The following is a 25,704-nucleotide window of genomic DNA, read 5'->3' on the forward strand; positions in this document are numbered from 1 at the left end:
ACGACTAAAGATCTCACCACCTCTCACTCCACCACCGCCCTCACCTGCACCTCTGTGACGGTGACAGAGGTAAAGGACAACATTAGACTAAACAATTCAAAGAGGAAGATTAAATCCAAAGAAGAAAGCAAGAGGAAAAAGATCAAGGCTATACAGGAAGAAGAAAGAAGAAGGGACATATGATGCTGGAGGGGGTGCCCTACCAACATAGATTGGCGAGGGGAATCTGATAAGGAAAGAGAAGGCGCCCACTACTGGAAAATAAACTTCTTTCCAATTATTTAGATACCCTGAAGACCCCCAGCAGAGAGGTTTCATGTGAAGAAACCGCCAAAGGTGCAAAAAAGCAAATTATATGATGTTGTCGTCTGTGTTGTCACTACTGTGACATACTTATACTTTAGTTTTTCAGTATTTAAAGTACTTATAATTAAAATATGTTGATAATTTTTACTGTACTTACTTATTATATAATAAGAATTAAGCCATGAAAAAATCAGTCAAATTGGTGAAACTATAAGCAAGTTACAGATATATTCATATTTCAAGTTGCCATATCTCCGTTCGATATTTTTCTACTTTTTTTTTAATCATAAAAAATCTAATATACATCAGATTTAGATGAAACTTACAGGGAATATTACTTTTAGTAACTGCTAGGGCTGATCCTTCGAATATTTTGAATAGGATGAATGAGTTCGGAGTAATAATGGAAACGAGCAAAAAAAAATTATTTTTCACGATTTTTGCCAGACATTAAAATTGAAATGCCTGTATGCAAAAGTATAAAAGAAATTGTTCAATTACTCAATGACCGGCCCTAGGTGTGCCTACTGACTAATCATAGCCAAAATATAAAACAAATTGGTCCACGTATTATGGTGCTGTGCACTTTTAAATGTCGCTACTGGTATACGTACATGTGTACATGTGTACATACATCATTCTGCTTCACCTAAAATGTAGGCAATATGGATACCTATTTACCTGAGAAGTTTCAGCTCTTTACTCTAAATATTTTAGAAAATGACCTCCAGGTGTCGCGTACCCCCTTAAGAGTAGTTGAGTTTTTACGAGAGTAGTAGAGCCTGTGTTAAAATTAGAAATAGAGGGGGTGAGTGTTTTGAGGTAAAGGGGGGACTTCACTAGGGATGTGTCATGTAGCCATGGGTGTTCAATATGTATATGGATAGGGTGGTGCTGGAGGTTAATGCAGGGATAATGTGCAGGGGATTGGAGAGGTTTAAAGAAAATTTAGAAAAATGGGAGATGAGCCAGTTGTTGTTTGCAGATGACATTGTGTTTGTAGCAGGATCAGAGGAGGGATTAAGGAAGTTAGTGATGGAATTTTGTGAGGTGTGTGAGAGGAGGAAGTTCAAGGTAAATGTGGGTAAAAGTAAAGTGATGAGATGTACAAGGGTAGAGAATGGCAGCAAATTGGAAGTGAGTATTAAGGAAGAGAGGCTGGAAAAGGTGGATAATTTTAGATACTTGGGGTTGCATGTGGTGGGAAAGGGTGGACTGGAGGCAGAGGTAGAATATAAATTGAGAGAAGCAATTAAGTGCCTTGGGGGATTAAAAAGTGTTATGAGAAATAGATGTTTGGGAATGGGTGCTAATAGGAGATTGTATGAAGGGGTAATTGTGCTAAAAGCACTGTATGGGACAGAAACATGGAACATAAGAGAGGAAGAGTTTAAATGTGATTGAGATGAAGTGTCTGAGAAGTATGGTAAGGGTTACTAGGTTGGATAGAGTGAGAAACAAGGAGGTGAGGATGAAAGTGGGGTTGGAAAAGGAGTTGGGAGATAAGGTTGATGAAAGAGTATTGGGATGGTTTGGACACATGGAAAGAATGAGTGAAGAAAGATTAGTAAAAGAAGTGTGGAAGGCAGAGATGGATGGAGTGAACAGGAGGGGGTGACCAAGGATGAGATGGGTGGATGGGATAACAGGAACATTGGGAAAGAGGAGAATGTCTATTGAGGAAGAAAGGGAGAAGACAGAAGATAGGGGTGAGTAGAGAATGATGAAGTGGGTGGGGGGGGGCTTAGGGAATGGTTATGTGTGAATGATATTTTGAAGCAGCCTAAAGGGATTTCTACCTGTCTTCTCTTTTTCTGCTTGAGGGGATAGAGAGAGGAATTGTAGATTAAATGAACCACTCTTGCTGTGGATGTGGTGTGTCTTGCTGCATTGCTTCTGATCCAGGGCAGTGGGTGAGATGCAGGGATGACCCATCATCCAAGAAGAGCCAAGAAAAAAGCCAGGCATACGTATACATGGGAAAGGGTGGTTGACATTGCATTTATGAACCATGTAATGGTACCCAAAAGAAGGATTGGAAGAGTTTTGGACAAAAATGTTTTCAGGGGTGAGAGCAGAGTCAGAGTATTACCTGGTAGAAGGGAAATTGAGAGTGGAAGGAAAAGTGGAGAGGGAGGAAAAGGGTGGGAGGTTAAGAAGTTCTGAAGGTACATACATACATATACCAAAGGCTTTTTCCCCCATACACGGGGGGTAACCAAAAAGAAAAAGGCACAGAAATCACTCCCACCCATTTCATTTCCCATATATTCCACTCCCCTCCACCCTCCTCCCTCCCTCCTATCTTGGCACCTCCTGGATGATGGGTCATCCCTGCATCCTGTCCACTGCCCTGGGTCAGAAGCAGTGTCGCAAGACACAGCACATCCACAGCAAGGCCGCTTCATAAATTTGGCGACCCCCCCTCTCCATCCCCTCATGCAGGAAAGGAGAAGACGGGGAGAAATCCCTTCGGGCTGTGTCAAATTTTTTCTCATACATACTCCCCCTCATGCATCACAGCATCATCTATACACAACCCTTCTCCATTCACCCCTATCTAGCAGATACCGTATCTGTGAATTTTTCTTACTGTAAGTAGAATCGATGGTAGTAATTACCAAATACCATAACTGAATTTACCGGATAAAGAATTACTGTATAAGGAGGACTCACTGTAATGGGTATGTTTCAACGAGGACATGAATATGCAAAGATGGAATGAGGAGGACGAGAGGTAGCAGAAAAAGAGGCAACACGTTGTATGATGGAAGAGGTGGAGGCAGTAGTGGAAGAGAAGTGACCTTATGGTGGGAGTGGGATGGATGGGGTTTGTACGTGTCTTTGCTGGCTACCCCCCATATAAGGGGAAAGAAGTCTTTGGTGTATAGCTAGATAGATGGAATACATGTGGTATGAATTCTCTGTTGTAACTTGTCATCGTGGCAGCCGAATGAAGCACATTGTTCGCAGTGGTGACCCTTCCTCTTAATTTTACCATGCGGCCTTCCCTTAGACACAAATGAAACAATTTCATTAGGTACATACATACATATACCAAGGCTTTTTCCCCCTTACAAGGGGGGTAGCCAAAAAGAAAAAGGGCATAAAATCATTCCCACCCATTCCATCCCTGAATACACTCCACACCCCTCCACCCTCCCTCTTATCTTAGCACCTCCTGAAAGACGGGTCATCCCTGCACCTTGTCCACTGCCCTGGGTCAGAAGCAGTGTCACAAGACACAGCACATCCACAGCAAGGCCACTTCATTAAATCGGCGACCCCCCCTCTCCGTCATTAGGTATTCTGATGTAATTAGTACTCCGTGTGTCAGACATATAACAACCATCTAACCCAGTTAGCTTACCAACTTTCATCTCTTTCAATGCACTTTCTTTAGCCTCAAAAATATTGTTATATTATTTTTTTGCATGAACTGTTTTATATTATTTATTTATTATTATTATTATTGTTATTATTTATTTTATTTATTTATTTTGTAGTTGAATGATGTTCTCTTGAAAAATGCTACTGCAGTATGAATTTGTATTTTCCCTCCAAAATTTCAATTAATTGTACATACATATACCAAAGGCTTTTTCCCCCTTACACGGGGAGTAGCCTCTGTTAATTGTAAGTTTGTTAAATGTGATCCTGTTAGATGAGAAGTTAACCTGCAGCACAGACTCTTGAGCCCATGCTCACGCTGTGGTCAGGTTTACACCCAGTGTTGCCACAACAACTGGGTGGTAATGTTGAAATGATACACAAGTCCTTCTTTACATTCACCTCCCTATATATGGTGAACCTATTCTATCAGGTCCTATTTTATAAGTAAAAATTTCATAGGTGTGTGAGTTGTGTTTAGTAATTGATATACATACCTTCAATACCAAAATGCCCTTTCCCCATATTAAGGGGGTGGCTTAGCCTAAATACACTATCATAAATTGTGAAACATTCTTTGTTGTATGAGAATGTGAATTAAGTACAATATTCACTTTATCTGAATTCACACTATGTGGAGCACAACCCACACATATATGGAGGTACTGGTGTATTGTATCATGTTTTTTGTACTCACATGAATCACTTGATAGTGAATAGGGAAATTAGTAACCTTTGTGTGGTTTGTCATATTGTTTCATACTGTAGGGATGATGAATTATGCTTTAGGAGTGTGTACGTTATCTTGGAAGTTACTGTTTGATACGTTTTAGAAGCTAGAGCATTTTAGTGCAGTAGTGGTGACAAGAAACTTATACAATAAAAGAGTCAAGATTCAACAAAGTACCACAGCTATTTAGTTACCATGAGCTCCCTTTGTAGTTTTAGATATATATATCAACGTATTCCATTGTGGTTCCATGAATGTATTTCTCAAGGTCATTATATTTTTCCAACTCAGAATGGCTTTGCAATTGAAAAATATTGTGTATATATATTTACGTGTTGCCTATTTCAGATTAAAGTGATTGACACTTTGTTTTGAAACACTGAGACCAGGGACTAATGATGAGTACCTTCATGTCCTGCAAGCTGGACACCATAAAAGCTGCTGCTCATTTTCATAATCCATCAACTCCATCACTTTCATCAGGAAGTCCAACCCCTGGCATTTGTTCTCCAGACTGGGCCCAAGATCTCTCCTTATCAACTTCAACTGTATTTCTTTTATACTTTTTCACACAATGATAACTGACATTCGGCAACTACTCTCCTCATTCTACCACTTTCAGATAATGATGTAGAAACAGTCCCACATTGAAACAACACACACAGCAGTTCAAAGTTTGTTCCCAGAGAGATCTGTGGAAGGTTACGAGGATTTTGACAGCAACCATGGAGCTGCGGGTTTTCCGCTTAGTGAAACTTGGGCAGTGATTGTTTGATTGTGCTGGGACCAATGGCGGGTACCTGCAGGTGGTTATCTTGCAAGACAAATGTCAGAGAGAGTTGTCTCCTTGCTGCCTGTCTTTGTGACCCATCAACACAATCACCTCCATCTGAATGTGCAACTCAGAGTGGGTGGACTTGGGATCTGGTGATTTCGACCCAGTGAAGTTGGCTCTTGGCCCCTGGTAATAAAGCCTCATTTCAATGAACATTAGCTGTGTGGTTGAATGGTTCAGAAGATAATGGAAAAAGAGCCATTTGTTGACTGGAGACATGTATAGTACACCAACTTAATATTAGTCCAACCCTCATGAATTTCTTTTTTTATGAATCCACTCGCGATCTGTACAGTTAAAATCGGGCCATATTATAGCAAAGGCGGAAATTGCTGGAAACAGGATCAAGGTGTGGTTTTGTTCATCAGTCTGAGGAAACTAATGACTCGGTCAGTGTCAGAGAGAGTGACACATCACTGATGATGATGTGACGAGTTCGTCAGACAGTGACACTAATTACTGCAATGTACTGATGATGATGTGATATTATAATGAATGACACTTAGGCCTACTGATCATGACGTGATATTATAATTCTTCCAAGGTGTCAGAGAATGACACTTAGGGCTACTGATGATGATATGACGTGTGAGATGGGTTTGTCTGTGGGAGGAAAGCGAAGATTTAGTCAGGAAATCATTGTTTCCTGCACATTGTACCAACATGGAAGTTGACTGTAAAGTGGTGAACATGATGAGTAAGTGGCATGGACATTAACATTTAAGCAGGTGGAGAGTGAAAGCCCACTTAGCTTTGATTTATCTTTGTGTTTTTATGATAAACCCATGTAGGCCCCTATTAATTAGATAAAGGGTTGATTTACTAAAAGTGTCTTTTTTTATGAAATTGTCATTGAATTATTCTTAGGCCCACCATGATATTGAACTGTAAAGTTTTCAGAATACTTGAACATGATGTAATAAGATACATAACCATGGTGTCCAATCACAGGCTCTCCTGCTTTTAATATATTAATGATGAAGCAGGTTTGCTGTCACAGCATGGGTTGGGGGCAATCCGTATCCTAGGGCAAAATCCTGGGGCTGAATACTCCAGGGCCGTGTGCTGTATTCACTGGGCCGAAATCCTGCGAATCTGCTGGACTCAAGCTTGTCTGTATCAGTTTCAATTAGATTTCCTCCACGTGAGGCTCATGACACAGAGTCAAAGCATACATCAACCCCACACCCATCCCATTATCCATCCAAGAAAAAATATTTGTTGACCTTCCCACCGTAGCTTTACGTGGATGAGGGACGACCGTACTTCCACAAGGGACAAGAGCCTTTTGGTATATCGTCACCCTCGTAAAAAAAATTGCCTAAGTCATTTTTCGTCAATTTCTGGATTTATTTATTTATTTTTATTTATTTATTTATTTATTTATTTTGTCTAAATCAATTTTTCATTGCTCCTTGTGGTATAATTCCCAATGTTTTATTTGGTGTCTGAGGAGGTTAAAACTACATTAGGGGGAACATTACATGCATTTATAAAATAGATTTTTTTTTTTTTTCTCTGAAAAGTTGGACAAATGACTTGGGCACTTTCTTTATGAGGCTGGCGATATGTAAGTACGAGGGGGAAGAGTTTTCTCCCTGACCTCTCTTTCGGTAATAGGGATTAGATAGTTTGCTAGTGTCGGGTGGCTCAGCAATACCTATCCTGGGAAAGGATGTTGTACACAATCTGAGAGAGTGATTCGCACGTCAGAGATTTGATACGAATATTAAATTTTTTTTTCTTTCACATCTTAGGACTCTGAGTTCCGGAGATACGACTTCTATCCAGGTCAGCAGCTCATCGGACCTTCACGTGCTTTTGAAAAGGCAGAGTGGATACACAAGACAGTTGAAATGGCTTCACATCTTCTCAAGCCCCACAAAAGTGTGAAAGTTACTGTTGAAGAAGTACAGGTGAGTTTTTTTCATCTCCTTCAAAGTGGTTTGTATTAATCCATTGCCCCTAATCTCTCCTGTACAAGACCTACATTCTCCAGAAAATTGGCAACAACCCTCAAGCAAGACCATAAACCACTTAGGGAAGAGATGTCATACTGTTGTCTGGGGATAGTCAGTGTGGGGCATTGTACATAAATACATATATATACCATAGGCTTTTTTCCCCCCTTACAAGGGAGGTGGCCAAAAAACAAAGGCATAAAAACCACTCCTACCCATTCCATCCCCATCACACTCCACTATCATCCACCCTCTTCCCTCCCTCTTCTCTTGGCACCTCCTGGATGAATTGTAGTAGAAGGTATTCTCTGTCCACTCTGTGGTGATTGCAACTGGAGCAGTAGTCTGGCCAGGCGTATTCTGTGTTGGTACTATTTTCTTAATGCAGAATGCCCTAATCCACTCAATCATAAGTAAAAAATACAAACAGGGTTATGTTTACCATTTTTAACTACAAGACATGAAATTCAGTAGAAGCTGCATTGAAATTCACTTCTCTATACACTTTTCTAATTTGTTAATCCAATTAATTACTTCTCTAATCTATTAATCTAATTAATCTAACCTGTAATATATTATTCTCTTCTTTTGTCAATATGATTAATCAGTTTGCCTTTATTAAATGCGTAAACCATCATCATTTAACTAATGGGAGGAATGAACTTACACAGGTTGTACAGTTGGGTGTGCGGTGGCAGTGTCGAGCCTTCTCGAATGACCCGAATGCGGACAAAGAACAGCCAAAATATTTAGTGCAAGAGGAGGACTTGAAGAGGTAAGTGGTTTTATTAGAAAAAAAAATGTGAAGAACGCATTTGTTAGTAGGAATAACATTGCACTTTGGTGAACTGCAACTACAATAGATTAAAAAATAAAATTGTAAACTAGCGTTTATGTAACGAGTGATTGCATGATTCATTTTAAGTTATTTTGTCTAGAGTAAGGATGCTGAACGTCTTTGAGCCTTGCACTCTTCAACTTGGGGACCGCAACTATTATACCTTGAAAGAAACAGACGTCATCCTTACACGGGATAATTGGAGGAAGTTGAAGACATCCCAGCTCATGGAGGACACCACAAATCCTTGTCCATTGAGACCCAGACCATCAAAAAATAGTAAGCGTAACATTTCATACCATAATTGGCTCCTGTAGATACCAGGTTTAGGTCTAAGGAGATTTGGGATAAATTCATCTTTAAGTGTATTGCCTTGTATTTAATTTTTTCAGGTCATAAAAGATAGTGGGTAAGATAATGAAAGAGTGGTTTTTGAGGGTCTGTAGATTAGGTTATGGGAGAAGGAGACCTGAAAAAAACACGCTTAGTACATGTATATACAAAGGTCTTAACGTGGGTCTTCTGTCTGTATATCCAAGGCTTCTTCCCCCTTATATGCAAAGAGAATTTTCTTAGGGGGAAAGTATAAAAGTAGGGGACCCCAAGTCCTCTCGCTTGGCCCTAAGTAGAGAAACATAGTGATGATGTTCTTTTCCCCCCATGCCACAGGGATCAGCTATAGATCTCTATAGGAAGAACCTTTGGACTGCTGTTCATATTGTATTATTGTGGGACTCTTTCTGTCATTGGCTGAAAGTTGTAGGAGGGGAGCAGTTGTTAGTTGGCAGGTCTCCATGTGATTGATGATTTGGTTTAACCCCTTCACTCCGGGGCACATTGCACGTCTGGCAGCATTAGCTGCCCAACGTGTGATGTTGCGTCATAATAATCGCATTATAAAAAATAAAGTCAGTGCTCAATCGTTCGTTCTCTTTCACCCGTGAATTTTGATAACCATAGAAAATAAGATGAAACCAGTTTAGAGAGAATGGAGGTTATGTAGGTATGACTACAATAAATATAATCAAGACGCCGACGTCAGCATCATCGCGTACCCACTTGCTCCTCATGATGCCTACGTAGGCGTCACCATATGGAAGTGGTTAATGTCACAAACTCCCCCTATCAGGAGGCTAGGATGGTATGCCTTACAGTGGACTTTGTAGCTTGGAATTTAATGAACCATTCCCTTAGTTCAACTCGTCTTGAGCAGGGTTCAGTTCGTCATCATCTCTTCCTCCACAGCAAATAGCAATGCCCTAACCTGCTTGACCAGCAAGCCTCCATGTACTGCATTAAAAAGGTGTAAGAAATACAGTTGAAGTTGATAGATAGATCTAGGGTCCAATCAGGAGAGTTTGTGTCAGCCCCTTGTGGCTGTACATCCTGTTGGAGGTGAGGGGGTGAATGAGGTTTGAAAATGGGCAGCTCTTTTGTCCAACTTTGAGGACCACCAAAAGCAGGTACCTGTCATTGGTTCCGATAGTGCCACTGGAGTCTCTAAAGTACAAACAGCCTAAAACTTGAGTGTTCAGGACCTCACATCTTCTCATGGTGTCCTTAGCTCCTCTCTGATCCACTTCATCGTGTGCTGTCCCAGTATGTACATACCAAAGGGCCATCTCACCCTTTTAGGTAGTGTGTGTGTGTATGTGTGTGGGGAGGGGGCAAGTCAAAGCATGCACTCAGGTCCACAAAATTTAACACTGGTATAATTGCTTCCATCTCTCATATATTCTTACTGAGCTGCTTTGGAGTAAATATCAGATCTACACATTCCCCGTCTGGGGTATTGGCTGCTTGTTATTGTGGCAAAGTAGCATGCAGTTGATACTTTAGGGTCTATATGGGGCGCCCCTACGGACCAGAGCCACACATCATTTTGTCTATGATAGAGGAAAACTCTGTTCATAGAGAAATGATGACACTTTCATACTACGACTGTCCCTCCGTTATGCTGTCCCCCAACCCCTTGCTGCTGTCCTGTACCATTTCTCTGAGTATTCATTTTCTGTGGTGGGGGAAAAGAATACTGCCACCAAGTAATTCCACTTGGATCGTAAGAGGCAAGAAGAAAGGGACGGGGATTGGGACTAGGCATCCTTCTCCTTGTAGCCCCACAGGGGACATTCCTAAACGAAAAAGTAAAGCCATAAGAGGGTCTGGGAGTTTTCTGACCAGCACCCTAAGGTTTGGGTCTTTTAATGTGCATGGATGTGGTACAGATGAGAGTAAAAGGGAAGAGATAGGTAATATGTTTGTGAGAAGAAAGATGGATGTGTTGGATTTGAGTGAAACTAAGTTGAAAGGGAAGGGTGAGTGTAAGTTTGGGAGTGTAAGTGGGAGGTTATCAGGAGTGAAGAGAGGGCGAGGGAGGGAAGGGGTGGCTATTCTAGTAAGTGAAGAGATAGGTAAACGTGTAGTGGAGTGGAAGGAGGTTTCCTTAACCACTTCAGTACTGGCCAAAATCTTGCGGGCAGCATTAGTTGCCAGACGTATGATGTTTCGTCATAATACTCGCATCATAAAAAATAGTCACCGCTTATATTGATCGTTCTCTCTTTCACCCGTGAATTTTGATAACCATAGAAAATGTGATGAAGACAGTTTAGAGAGTATGTCATTATGCAGGGGCAACTACAATAAATATAATCAAGATGCCGATATGGCAGCCTCGTGTATCCACTTGCTCCTCATGCCGCCTATGTAGGCAGCACCGTATGGAAGGGGTTAAGGATAATGTGGATGAAGGTGAAACTGGGAAAGGAGATGTGGGTCTTTGTAAGTGCATATGGGCCTGGCAGTGAGAAGAGTGTAGAAGAAAGGGAGGCCTTTTGGATAGATTTAAATGAGTGCATAGAGGATTTAGGGAGAAATGTCAATGTAATAGTACTGGGAGACCTTAATGCTAGGGTAAGAAATGGTCCAATTGATGGAGTGGTTGGGAAATGTGGAGTTCCAGGAAAGAATCATAGTGGAGAGTTGATGGTGGAAATGTGTCTAGAAAGAGAGTTGATGATAGCAAATACAGTGTTTCAGAAGAAAGTCAAGCATAAGTACACATGGGAGGGTGGTGGATGGAAGGGTGGTAGATAGAGCGTTGATGGATTATGTAGTGGTAAATAGGATTATGATAGGAAGAGTTAAGGATGTACATGTGCTAAGGGGAGAGGGTGGGGGAATATCAGATAATTTTTTGGTGGAAGGTAAGTTGAGAGTGGAGGATAGATGGAGAAAGAGGAAAGGGACAAAAGGTAGGGAGGTTCTTAGAGTGAACTCTTTAAATGAAAAGGAAAAGGAGAAGGAGTACAAGAAGAAGCTGAAGGAGGAGTGGGAGGGAGTGAAGGATAGAGTAGAGCTAGGTGTGGAGGAGGAATGGGGATGGTTCAAGAAGGGAGTCACAAAGTGTGCAAGGATGGTGTGTGGAACAAGAAGGACAGGAGGAAATAGAAGGAAGGGTAGTGAATGGTGGGATGAGGAAACAAAGAAGGTTGTAGAAGAGAAGAAGTGAGCTTTCACAGATTGGTTACAAAATAGGATGAGGGAGTCATATGAGAGGTACAAAGAAAAGAAAAGAGAAGTAAAGCAAAAGGTAAAGGAGGCAAAGAGGAGAGCAGATGTGAAGTGGGGTAAGAGTATGACAGAAAATTTTGAAAGTAATAAAAAGATGTTTTGGAAAGAAATTAAGAGAGGAAGAGGAGGCGAATCAAGTAGAGAAGAAAAGGTAAAAGGTGCAGATGGAGAGATGATAATGGAAGAGAAGGCAGTAAGAGGAAGATGGGCAGAATATTTTAGGGAGTTGCTAAATGTGAAGGAGGATAGGGAGGGAATGATAGTTGCAGTAGGAAATGCTAAAAAAATGAGAGTGATGAGTGAGGAAAATGGAGGAGAAATAAGGAAGGATGAAGTGAAGGCAGTTGTTAAGATGATGAAAGCAGGTAAGGCACCAGGTCTGAATGGATGCCATGCAGAATGTCTAAGAAAAGGAGGTACAGTGATGGTGGACTGGCTGGTGAGGTTATTTAATGTTTGCTGGAGAGAGGGTAGAGTGCCGGAGGACTGGAGGAGTGCCTGTATAGTTCCACTTTCCAAGGGAAAAGGGGACAAGTGTGAATGTAATAGTTTCAGAGGGATTAGCTTGTTAAGTGTAGTTGGGAAGGCTTATGGGAGGATCTTGATTGAGAGGATTAGGAGAGGAAGAGAGGGAGTAATTGGTGAGGAACAGTGTGGATTTAGGACGGGTAGAGGTTGTGTAGATCAGATCTTTGTTGTAAGACAAATATGTGAGAAAGCTATAGGAAATGTGAAGGATGTTTTTTTGGCTTTTATGGATCTGGAAAAGGCTTACGATAGGGTAGACAGAAAGGCACTGTGGGAGGTTATGCAGATATATGGGATAGGAGGAAAGCTTCTAGGAGCTGTCAAGAGTTTTTATGAGTGTAGTAGAGCTTGTGTCAGGATTAGAAATGGAGAGAGTGAGTGGTTTGAAGTAAAGGTGGGACTTCGTCAAAGATGCGTTATGTCGCCCTGGCTGTTTAACTTATACATGGATGGGGTAGTGTGAGAGGTAAATGCAAGGGTAGTGGGTCAGGGATTGGAGATGGTTAAAGAAAATGGAGAAAAGTGGGAGGTGAGCCAGCTGTTGTTTGCGGACGACACTGCGCTTGTGGCAGGATCGGAGGAGGGATTGAGGAAGTTGGTGACAGAGTTTGGGAGAGTATGTGATAGAAGAGAGCTAAAGATAAATGTGGGTAAAAGTAAGGTGATGAGATGTACAAGGGGTGAAAGTGGCAGTAGACTGGAAGTGAGCATTAAGGGAGAGCAACTGGAGGAAGTGGATAGTTTTAAATACTTGGGTGCAAATGTGGCAGGAAAAGGTGGAGTGAAGGTGGAGGTAGAATGTAGATGGAGAGAAGCGAGTAAATGCCTTGGTGGATTGAAGAGTGTAATGAGGAATAGACATTTGGGAATGGATGCTAAGAGGAGACTGTATGAAGGAGTGATTGTGCCAACAGCACTGTATGGGGCAGAAACATGGAACGTAAGAGAGGAAGAGAGAAGGAGTTTGAATGTGTTTGAGATGAGGTGTCTGAGAAGTATGATGGGGGTTACTTGGCTAGATAGAGTGAGAAATGAGGAGGTGAGGAGGAGAACAAGGGTGGAAAGGGTTGGGAGATAGGGTTGATGAAAAAGTATTGGGATGGTTTGGACACATGGAAAGAATGAGTGAAGAAAGACTAGTAAAAGAGGTATGGAAGGCAGATGTGGAGGGAGTGAACATGAGGGGACATCCTAGGATGAGGTGGATGGATGGGGTGAAGGGGGCTTTGGGGAAGAGGGGAATGTCTGTTGAGGATGGACAGGAGAGGACAGAAGACAGGGGTGAATGGAGAATAGTTGTATATGGATGATGATGTGATGCATTTTGTGGAATGGGCGGTGGGATGGGGGGTGAGGTAGTATGTGTGAGCAAAATTTGACGGCGCCCGAAGGGATTTCTCCCTGTCTTCTCCTTTTATGCATGGGGGGACGGAGAGTGGGGGGTCGCCGATTTAATGAAGCGGCCTTGCTGTGGATGTGCTGTGTCTTGCAACACTGCTTCTGATTAGGAGAGGAACAGAGGGAGTAATTGGTGAGGAACAGTGTGGGTTTAGGAAAAGTAGAGGTTGTGTGGATTAGATTTTTGCAGTAAAGCAGACATGTGGGAAAGTTTTGGGAAAAGGTAAGGATGTTTTTTGGGGTTTTATGGATTTAGAAAGCTTTATGACAGGGTAGACAGAAAGGCACTATGGGAGGTATTGCAGATATATGGGACTGGGGAAACCTGTTAAGGTCAGTAAGAGTTTTTAACGAAAGCAGAGACAGTGGACAAGGTGCAGGGATGACCTGTCACCAGGAGGTGCTAAGATGAGAGGGAGGGTGGAAGGGTGTGGAGTGTATTCAGGGATGGAATGGGTGGGAATGATTTTATGCCATTTCCTTTTTGGCTACCTCCCTTGTAAGGGGGAAAAAGCCTTGGTATATGTATGATGTATGTATACATTCCTTTCTCTTGTGAAAACTACATGGGAGAAAAGAATCTTGGAGATACTGTACAAACACTGGAGAATATAGTAACTCCTTTCATAAAGTTGTGTGGAGCACTTAGAGTAGAAGAGGGATATGTCCAAATGTCGCTTGTTCATGAGGCATTAGTGTGGGACAATGGTAAAATGAGACGACACAGAAAAAAACTGAAAAAGGACAGTTATAGAAAAAACTTGAAAAGGAACAGCTTCCCACACAGAGTGATAAAGATATGGAACAAATTAGACAACGAAACAGTATGTGCAAACACTATACAAGATTTTAAGATAAAACTTGATGCAGAGAGATACAAAGACGGGTCACCACGAGCATAGCTCCCTTCCCGTATATTACAACTAGGTAAATAGTCTTAACCTCTTCAATATGAGTCAGATTCTCATGTACAGCATCACCTGCCTGATGTACGATGATTCGATGATGCATCACAATACTCGAATCGCAAAAAAATAAGGTTATAGCTCTATTACTCGTTAGCTTTCACTCTGAATATTAACAACTACAGAAAATATGATCAAAGCAGTTCACAGAATACGGGGGTCACTCAGCTATGGCCACAAAATAAATATAATCAAAACATCAATGCCAGTATCCTCACATACCCACTCATGCTTCATGACTCCTACGTAGGCATCGTAGTACGGAAGGGGTCAAGAAACTCGAAGAGTTTTGCTCAGACACCCTCGTAGGGCCGAGGAGAGAGTAGCATACATACATACATATACCAAGGCTTTTTCCCCCTTACAAGGGAGGTTGTAAATGTTCTAGCCTTTGGTGGGTAAATCAAAATCTCAAGGCCTTTCAAAAAGTCTATTACAAAAATGATTACACTGGCAGACCTTCCTTGTCTGCTTTCCCACCACCTCAAGACTGACAGCTCTTCTCTCTGTCCGGTGTGTACATCTGCAAAGTTCCTGCATCAGCAATAATGAATGGTACACACTTTCTAATATTACTACATTTATTGTAGTGATACAAGTTTTGGATACTATTTTATTTTACAATGGTTAGAATGTTTAGTTATTTCTGCTCATTAATATATTATGGTTATTAATCTAGGTTACGTAGTATATTGTATATGGGTAAAAGGTGTTCTTAGGAATCAGGGGTACTTCATGGTTTGGTCACGTGAAGGAAGAGGGTGGTGTGTGTGTATGTATGTTCGTATGTGTGTTGCTGTGTAGTTTTCCATTGTGTGGTAATCTGTGAGATTATGGTTACAAGGTAGCCAAAAAGAAGAAGGCATAAAACCATTCCCACCCATTCCATCCCTAAATACACTCCACTCCCCTCCACCCTCCCTCTTATCTTAGCACCTCCTGGATGACGGGGGGTCATCCCTATACCTTGTCCACTGCCCTGGGTCAGAGGCAGTGTCGCAAGACACAGCACATCCACAGCAAGGCTGCTTCATTATATTGGCGAACCCCCCGCTCCGTCCCCCCATGCAGAAAAGGAGAGAGTAGCGATAGTTTCAGAGAGTGCCACTTAATTGGCCTGATGCAGTGAATGTTTTGCTGGTACTGGAGAGGTCACTTAGTGTGAGCAGACTGTTGTAGATTTACATTAGGAGCCCAAAATTTCTAGTTCATTTGATACTTAATTGTGTCTGATTTATTTGTTTATTTTCAGTTATCCATTCCTCTCCCCTCTCTCTCAGTCTCCCTCATACCCCCTCCCACCTCCCCCTCTTTGGTTTTCTCCCCCTCCCTCCCTCCCTCCTTCCTTCCTTCCTTCCCTCCTTCCTTCCCTTCCTCTCCCTGTCATCCCTCTCCCCCTTTCCTCCTCCCTTTTATCCTTCATTTCCCCTTCCCTCTACCCCCGTCTTGCCCCCTTCCCCCTCCTATTCACCCTCCCTCTCCCCATCCCTCTCTCCATCCCTCTCCCCATCACTCTCCCCATCACTCTTTTCCTTCCTTCTTTCCCCTTTCTCTTCTCTTCCCTCACTTCCATCACCTCTCTCTTTTCCATCCCATCTCTACCTCCTCCCTCCCTCACTATCTTCCTCCCTTTCTCCCTCCCCTCCTTCACTTCCTCCCTCTCTTCCTCCCCTCTCTCCCTCCCTTCTCTCCCTCCCTTCTCTCCCTCCCTCCCTGTCTTCCTTCCTTTTCTCCCTCCCTCCCTCTCTTCCTCCCCTCTCTCCCTCCCTTCCTCCCCTCTCTCCTTCCCTCCCCTCTTGCTTTCCCTCCCCTCTCTCCCTCTCCTTCCCTCCCTCCTTTCCCTCTCTCTCACCTTCAGTCTCTCCCTTCTTTCCTCTCTCTCTCTCTCTCTTCTTCTTCAATCTGTTTCTATCCTTCTCTCTGTCTTGTTCCCTCTTCTTGTCTCTCTCCTCTCCCTCCATCTATCTCTCTCCTTTTTCCTTCTCTCTCCCCTCTCTCACCTCTCTCCCTCTTTCCCATCTCTCCCCTCTCCCCATCTCTCCCCTCTCCCCATCTCTCCCCTCTCCCCATCTCTCCCCTCTCCCCCTCTCTCTCCCTCCTCTCTCTCCCTCCTCTCTCTCCCTCCTCTCTCTCTCTCTCTCTCTCTCTCTCTCTCTCTCTCTCTCTCTCTCTCTCTCTCTCTCTCTCTCTCTCTCTCTCTCCTCCTCTCCCTCTCTCTCTCCCCCTCTCTCTCCCCCTCCCCTCTCTCCCTCTCTCCCCCCATACCCTCTCTCTCCCCCCTCCCGTCTCTCCGACCCTCCCCTCTCTCTTTCCCCTCTACCCTCTCTCTTTCCCCTCTACCCTCTCTCTTTCCCTTCTCTCCTCTCTCCACTCTCCCCTCTCCCCTCTCTTTCCCCTCTCCCCACTCTCTTTCCCCTCTCCCCACTCTCTTTCCCCTCTCCCCTCTCTCTTTCCCTTCTCTCCTCTCTCCACTCTCCCCCCTCTCCCCTCTCTCTTTCCCTTCTCCCCTCTTTCTCTCCTCTCTGTTTCCCCTCTCCCATCTCTCTTTCCCCCTCTCCCATCTCTCTTTCCCCCCTCCCCTCTCTCCTTCTCCTTTCCCCTCTCTCTTTCCCCTCTCCCCCCTCTCTCTCTTTTCTCTCCCCATTTTCCTCTTTCCCCCTCTTCCCCCTCCTCTTTCTCACTCTCTCACTCACTCTCTGTCCCCCCCTGCAGTTTTCACATGATTTGTATATCTTTTATTTGATTTATGCTATTTGCAGTATGTGTTCCCTTTTTAATTTTCAATTGATGATTTTAAGATAGATGATTATTTGATGTTATATTTTCCTTCGGTTTAATTTCAGATAATTATGTTCACCCACCATGGCTTTTGTTTAGTTTATGTCGTATATTCTTTTAAGTTTTACTTTGTTACGCTTGGGTTCCTTTGCAGAGTCAAAGTTGAAAGGTGCTTGCAGAAGTAGGTCCCAGCTCAAGCAGTCTTCTATAGGTATGACTTTTTGAACATAATGGGTTGATTTGTTCTGTAATGTAATTTTAGTAATAATGATAACAGTAATTGTTGTGTTGAGTGTCACTAACTAGGAACTTGCAACTTCACAATGCCTGGCAATATTCCTTAGGCCCTGCTATAGATCTTATTGGGAAGAAACTGTAGACAGTTGTAGTAGTAAGACAAGGGGAGCTGCCATCAGTTGTCAGCTCTCCTTATGTGAAAAGGCTGGGGGGTGGGGGGTTACAGTTGACCTTTGTAGATCTCAGGTCAGGTGTGGAGAACAAGGGCCAGCCCCTTGGTACTTTACTTCCTTATGGAGGTAAGGGGGTTGATGTGTTTTGAAAATAGGCCAGCCATCTCGCAAAATCACCAGTAGTAAGTGCCTATCATTAGTCCCTGTAATTTAAGTGTTGTCTGTAGTAATAGTGTATGTGTGTGGTTTGGGCATATCAGGAGAATTAAGTGAAGAAAGACCAGTGGAAAGCATAAGTAGAGGGAGGGAAGTTCAGGGGTACCAAGGATAAGGCAAATGGATAGAGACAAAGGGGCACTGGAGTACTGGACATAAGAGGAATGTCTGTTGAGGAAGGAAGGGAGAGGGCAAAAGATACCTGTGAATAGAAAGCAGTTGTAAATGGATGAAGGAATGACGTGTCCAAAAGAGATTTCTTATTGTCTGCTCAATGTCTTCTTGAGTGGATAAGAACAGGATGGAGTTGGGGGTCACTATGTAATGAAGAAATTGGGGTAAGCCGGGTACAGGTGTCAGGCCCTGCTGTCCTCCTGCATTACCTTTGACCAAAATGAGTGTAGTGAGGGAGGAGGTGCCAGGGATTCATCCTCTAGGATTGAAGAAGGGACACAAATTTTTTGTTGGATGGGTAATGAATTGATGTCTATCTGTATACCAAAAGTTTTTTCCCCCTTATAAGGGGGGTGGCCAAGTCAGTCACCCACCTATTCCTATCCATTCCACTCTCATCCACCACCCTTTCCACCCTTCCCATCAAAGGCTCTACTGCTCTCGTTAAAAACACTTGACTGACCTTAACAGGTTACCCCAGTCCCATATATCCGCAATACCTCCCATAGTGCCTTTCTATCTGCCCTGTCATAAACCTTTCTAAATCCATAAAACCCCAAAAAACATCCTTACCTTTTCCCAAAGCTTTCTCACATATCTGCTTTACTGCAAAAATCTAATCCACACAACCCCTACTTTTCCTAAACCCACACTGTTCCCCACCAATTACTCCCTCTGTTTTTCTCCTAATCCTCTCAATCAAAACATTCCCATAAGCCTTTCCAATTACACTCAACAAAATGATCCGTGAAACTATTACACTCATATTTGTCCCCTTTTCCCTTGTAAAGTGGAACTATACAGGCACTCCTCCAGTCCTTTGGCACTCTACCCTCCCTTAGACACACATTAAACAACCTCACCAGCCAGTCCACTATTACTGTACCTCCCTTCAGACATTCCGCATGACACCTGTCTAGCCCAGGTACCTTACCTGTTCTCATAATTTTCAGAGCTACTTGCACCTCATCTTTTATTATTTCTTTTACATTTTTCTCTCCCATCACCATCATTTTCTTCGTACCTCCCACTGTTACCACCACTCCCTATCCTCCTTCACTTTCAACAGTTTTCTAAAATACTCTGCCTATCTTCCCCTAATTGTCTCTTCTTCTGTCAAGATCTGACCACCTGCACCTTTTACCTTTTCTTCTCTGCTTGACCCGCCTCCCCTTCCTCTTTTGATTTCCTTCCAAAACGTCTTTTTATCGCTTTCAAATTTTTCTGTCATACTTCTCCCCCATTTCACATCTGCTCTCCTTTTAGCCTCCTTTATCTTTTGTTTTGCTTCTCTTCTTTTTTCTTTACATATCATATTTTTCTCTCATCCTAATTCATAACCAGGAATGCTTGCTTCTTTTCTTCAACTACCTTCTTCACTTCATCATCCTGCCACTCACTACCCTTCTATTCCCTCCCATTCTTTGTGTTCCATATACAGTCTTTGCATACCTTGTCACTTACTAGTGTAAGCCTTATGGTCTCTTGCAGTCTCCTTCATTCTTATGTTCCTCCTTAAAAGGGGGAAAGGGTCTTTTGGGATATGTATTTACCTAATTGTATTTACCTGATGCAGGGATGACCCGTCATCCAGGTGGTGCCAAGATAGGAGAGAGGGAGGAGGGTGGAGGGGAGTGGAATATGTAGGGAATGGAATGAGTGGGAGTGGTTTCTATGCCTTTTTCCTTTTGGCTACCCCCCCGTGTAGGGGGAAAGGGCCTTTGGTATATCTATGTATGTATGTAGTTTGGGTCCTGTCTTCCATTCTCTAATTTCCTAACATAACTAGAATCAAAATCATGTACAGTTCCAACTTAACCTATATCCTTGATTTTCAATTATCATATTTAGGTTTGAACTCCTGTATTGTTTGAGCTTGGGCTATATCACCTTCTAAGCTATTCCACATATACAACTATATGGATTTGTGCATGTATTTATCTGGAATTGTGGAACAGATATTTTTATAGTAATTTGTAGAAGTAAAGTAAATTATAATAGTTTCTTAGAAAGAAGTAGATTATTGACACAAGATTAATATAAGATGTTGTTTGAGGAATGGTATGATTTGAAAAAATAAAATAAAAGGAAAAAGAACAGCCACATAAACTAAATACGAACATCACAGCATGATTAGAGAGAAATAAAAGAGAAGACTGGGAAAAATGTACAGGCCCCCATGACACATTTCAAATAACTAACAGATGATGAATAAAACTATATATATATACCAAGTGTCTTTTACACCTGTATAGGGGAAGTTGAGTAAAATAAAAGCAAAAATTAAGAAATTAATCCTCACACACAAGAAGCAGTTGGTACAACATAGAATAAAATCTATATATATCAGAAGGCCTTTTCCCATTTATAGGGGAGACGACCAAGCAAGGCATGCATCCACCCACCCTCTGCCTATCCCACATCTAACCAACACCAATTTGTTTTCCTTTTTATCTTAACTACATGTGGATGAAGAAAGGCCACCCCTGTCTCCTGCTCACTGCCTAGGTCAGAAGCAGTGCAGTATGACACAGCATCTCTACAGCAGGCCCAGCAGCTGAAGTTGGTTCACCCCCACTGATTCATTTATGTGGGGACCCTAAAATAAAATGCCATCAACACAACAGTACATTATCACTAACATATATATATATATATATATATATATATGTATATATATATATATATATATATATATATATATATATATATATACACACACACACACACATGCATACACATACATACACGTAGGGCTATTTCCCCCTTATTTGGGAGGTAGCCAAGCCAAAAAGGCAAGTACCCACTCCCACCCATTCCACAACCCTTTCTTCCCTCTCATTTCAGCTCCTCATGGATGACGGGTTATTCCTGTATCCTCCCACTGCCCAGGGTGAGAAGCAATGCAGCAAGACACAGCACCTCCACAGCAAGTTTACATATGCTGACCCTCCCACCTCTCTGTCCTCTCATGCAGAAAAAGAGAAGATGGGGAGAAATCCCTTCAGGCTACATCAGATTATCATTCATACATAACCACTCCCTACCCCCCCATCCCCCACCCCCTTTATTCCTTGCATCACAGTATCATCTGTACACACATATATATATACAGGTATATATATAGATACATATACCAAAGGCTCTTTCCCCCTTACACGGGTGGTAGCCAAAAAGAAAAAGGCATAGAAATCACTCCCACCTATTCCATTCTCTACATATTCCACTCCCCTCCACCCTCCTCCCTCCCTCTTATCTTGGCAACTCCTGAATGACGGGTCATCCCTGCATCCTGTCCACTGCCCTGGGTCAGAAGCAGTGTTGCAAGACACAGCACATTCACAGCAAGGCCGCTTCATAAATTTGGCGACCCCCCCTCCGTCCCCTCATGCAGAAACAGAGGAGACAGGGAGAAATCCATTCAGGCAGCGTCAAATTTTTTCTCGTACATACTTCCTCACCCCCATCCCCCACCCACTCCCCCTCATGCATCACAGCATCATCCATACACAACCCTCCTCCATTCACCCCTATCTTCTGTCCTCTCCTGTCCTTTCTCAGCAGACATTCCTCTCTTTTGTAATGCCCCTTTCACCCCATCCATCCATCTCATCCTAGGACGCCCCCTCATATTGACTCCTTCCACCTCTGCCTTCCACACCTCTTTTACTAATCTTTCTTCACTCATTCTTTCCATGTGTCCAAACCATCCTAATACTCTTTCATCAACCCTATCTCCCAGTTCCCTTTCCACCCCTGTTCTCCTTCTCACCTCATTTCTCACTATCTAGCCTAGTAAACCCTATCATACTTCTCAGACATTTCTTCTCAAACCAAACACATTCAAACTCTTCTCTTCCTGTCTTGTGTTCCATGTATGTATATGTATATATATATATATATATATATATATATATATATATATATATATATATATATATATATATATATATATATATATATATACACATACATACATATACCAAGGTTTTTTTCCCCCTTACAAGGGAGGTAGCCAAAAAGGAAAAGGCATAAAATCATTCCCACCCATTCCATCCCTGAATACACTCCACACCCCTCCACCCTCCCTCTTATCTTAGCACCTCCTGGATGACTGGTCATCCCTGCACCTTGTCCACTGCCCTGGGTCAGAAGCAGTGTTGTAAGACACAGCACATCCACAGCAAGGCCACTTCATTAAATCAGCGACCCCCCCCCCTCTCCATCCCCCTATGCATAAAAGGAGACGGGGAGAAATCCCTTCGGGCTGCGTCAAATTTTGCTCACACATACTACCTCACCATCCATCCTCCCGCCCATTTCACCTCATGCATCACAATATCATCCATATAAAACTATTCTCCATTCACCCCGTCTTCTGTCCTCTCCCGTCATTCCTCAACAGACATTCCCCCTTCACCCCATCCATCCACCTCATCCTAGGACATCCCTTCATGTTCACTCCCTCCACATCTGCCTTCTATACCTCTTTTACTAGTCTTTCTTCACTCATTCTTTCCATGTGTCCAAACCATCCTAATACTCTTTCATCAACCCTATCTCCCAACTCCCTTTCCACCCCTGTTCTCCTCCTCACCTCCTCATTTCTCACTCTATCTAGCCTAGTAACCCCCATCATACTTCTCAAACACATTCAAACTCCTTCTCTCTTCCTCTCTTATGTTCCATGTTTCTGCCCCATACAGTGCTGTTGGCACAATCACTCCTTCATACAGTCTCCTCTTAGCATCCATTCCCAAATGTCTATTCCTCATTACACTTTTAATCCACCAAGGCATTTACTTGCTTCTCTCAATCTACATTCTACCTCCACCTCCACTCCACCTTTTCCTGTCACATTTGCACCCAAGTATCTAAAACTATCCACTTCCTCCACTCGCTCTCCCTTAATGCTCACCTCCAGTCTGCTGCCACTTACACCCCTTGAATATCTCATCACCTTACTTTTACCCACATTTATCTTTAGCTTTCTTCTATCACACACTCTCCCAAACTCTGTCACCAACCTCCTCAATCCCGCCTCCTATTCTGCCACATACATATATACACACACACACACACACACACACACACACACACACACACACACACACACACACACACTTTCCGTGTTCGACTCTCGCCCGGGGCTGAAATAATATCAGTATCGCAGCGCTGAGGGGTGTTACTCCAACTCTTGTGGGCGGGGAGTTGGGGGTGTGTGTGTGTGCAAGGTCATAGCATTACCCATAGATCGGACCTACGAGCTCTGAGCTCTCTTCCAGGAGGGAAATAGCTGTCGATCACGAGTCCAACACGTGATCCAAAGACCAAGTGAATACAAAGACCAAGTGAATACACACACACACACACACACACACACACACACACACACACACACACACACACACACACACACATATATATATATATATATATATGTATATATACATACATACATACATACAAACAAGGTGTGCCAAAGTCGAAGACATAAAACCCACTCCCACCCATTTCACCCCCACATACTCCACTCCCATTCACCCCCCCTCCCTCCCTCTTTTCTTGGCTTCTCCTGGATGACTGGTCATCCCTGCATCTCACCCATTGCCCTGGGTTGGAAGCAATGCAGCAAGACACAGCACATCCACAGCAAGGAAGCTTCATTTAATTAGTGACCCCCCCCCTTCTCCATCCCCTCGTGTAGAAAAAAAGAAGACGGGAAGAAATCCCTTTGGGCTGCTTCAAAATATCATTCACACATATTCCCTCATCCCCTACCCCCACCCACTCCCTTCCATGCATCACAGCATCATCCATACATAACCATTCTCCACTCACCCCTATCTTCGGTCTTCTCCCTTCCTTCCTCAACAGACATTCCCCTTTCCCAATGCCCCTTTTACCCCATCCATCCATCTCATCCTTGGTTGCCCCCTCATGTTCACTCCATCCACCTCTGCCTTCCACTCCTCTTTTATCAATCTTTCTTTACTTATTCTTTCCAGTTGTCCAAACCATCCCACTACTCTTTCATCAACCTTATCTCCCAACTCCTTTTCCACCCCTGCTCTCCTCACCTCCTCATTTCTCATTCTATCCAGCCCAGTAACCCCCATCATATTTGTCGGGCATTTCATCTCATACATACATACATACATATACCAAGGCTTTTTCCCCCTTCCAAGGGAGGTAGCCAAAAAGGGAAAGGCATAAAAACACTCCCACCCATTTCATCCCTAAATACACTCCACACCCCTCCCACCCTCCCTCTCATCTGAGCACCTCCTGGATGACGGGTCATCCCTGCACCCTGCCCACCGCCCTGGGTCAGAAGCAGCAAACACATTTAAACTCTTCCTCTCTTATGTCCCATGTTTCTGCCCCATACAGTGCTATTGGCACAATCGCCCTTTCATACAGTCTCCTCTTGGCATCCATTCCCAAATGTCTATTTCTCATTTATTTGGGGGGGTGGGGGGATTATTAGCTGCTGTAATTCTTCATCATGTTTTTAAATTACTGAAAGAAAAATAATTATGCATTTTTACCTTAAAACATCAGTGCCCTACCCATTATTTCATATATGCTATCCTGTTACTGTAGACTTATCTCAGATTTATATGTAATTTGCAGAGAAAGATGGTGCTTCTGCTTGTGCTGATGCGGATGAAAATGGTGATAAGGATGGAGACACAGAAGATGGGAAAGATTGTATGGATGTTAACGACAGCGATGGTTTTATAGATGTGGACACTGATGATTGCTCTGATACTGCATCAATAAGTAGTGGAGCTTCCACAGGATCACAAGGTGAGCACAGAAAAATATATGGGTTTATTTCAGGTCTCATTACAATTATTTATTTGTTAGTGTATTTATCTATTTATTTATTTCTTTTAGAAATGGAGAGGAGTGATTTGTGGTAAAGGTGGGACTTTGATAGGGATACAACATGTCATCATGGCTGTTCAATGTATACATGGATGTTGTGTGAAAGGCAAATGCATGGGTAATGGGCCAGGGATTGAAGATGAAAGAAAATGGAGAAAAATAGGAGGTAAGCCAGTTGTTGTTTGCTGATGACACTGCTTTTAACAGGATTAGAGGAGGTATTAAGGAAGTTAGTGACAGAGTTTAAGAAGGTGTGTGAAAGAAGGAAATTGAAGATAAATGTGGGTAAAAGTAAGGTGATAAAATGTACAAGGGGAGAGGATAGTAGCAAATTGGAAGTATTAACAGAGAGAGACTGAAGGAATTGGATAGCTCTAGATACTTGGGTGCGAATGTGGTGGGAAAAGAAGGAGTGGAGGTGGAGGTAGAATGTAGATTAAGTGAAGTAAATAAATGCCTTGGGGGATTAAAAATTGTAATGAAAAATAAACATTTGGGAATGGATGCTATGAAGAGATTGTATGAAGGGGTGATTGTGCTGACAGCACTGTACAGGGCAGAAACATGGAACATAAGAAAGATTTTAAATGTGTTTGAGATAAAATGTCTGAAGTATGGTAGGGGTTAGGCTGGATAGAATGAGAAATGAGGTGAGGAGGAGAGCAGGGATGGAAAAGGAGTTGGGAGATATGGTTGATGAAAGAGTAT

At 42.7% G+C, this 25,704-nt stretch overlaps 1 protein-coding gene across 4 annotated transcripts in view; it reads left to right on the forward strand.

The window, feature by feature from the left end:
• LOC143040965 ((E3-independent) E2 ubiquitin-conjugating enzyme) overlaps window positions 1-25,704 on the forward strand; it is a 68,278-nt gene that overhangs the window by 11,180 nt on the left and 31,394 nt on the right. For 3 of the 4 annotated variants that reach the window (XM_076212400.1, XM_076212404.1, XM_076212401.1), the window contains exons 4-8: window positions 7,019-7,177; window positions 7,894-7,997; window positions 8,161-8,339; window positions 17,457-17,513; window positions 24,739-24,915. In XM_076212400.1, the coding sequence (XP_076068515.1) occupies window positions 7,019-7,177; window positions 7,894-7,997; window positions 8,161-8,339; window positions 17,457-17,513; window positions 24,739-24,915 (676 nt within the window). The remainder of the gene's footprint in view (window positions 1-7,018; window positions 7,178-7,893; window positions 7,998-8,160; window positions 8,340-17,456; window positions 17,514-24,738; window positions 24,916-25,704) is intronic. The other variant, XM_076212403.1, reaches the window with a different exon arrangement.

Source organism: Oratosquilla oratoria, chromosome 30 (assembly GCF_046742065.1).
Source record: "Oratosquilla oratoria isolate Oo_2021 chromosome 30, ASM4674206v1, whole genome shotgun sequence".
In the NCBI taxonomy this organism is placed as follows: Eukaryota; Metazoa; Arthropoda; class Malacostraca; order Stomatopoda; family Squillidae; genus Oratosquilla; species Oratosquilla oratoria.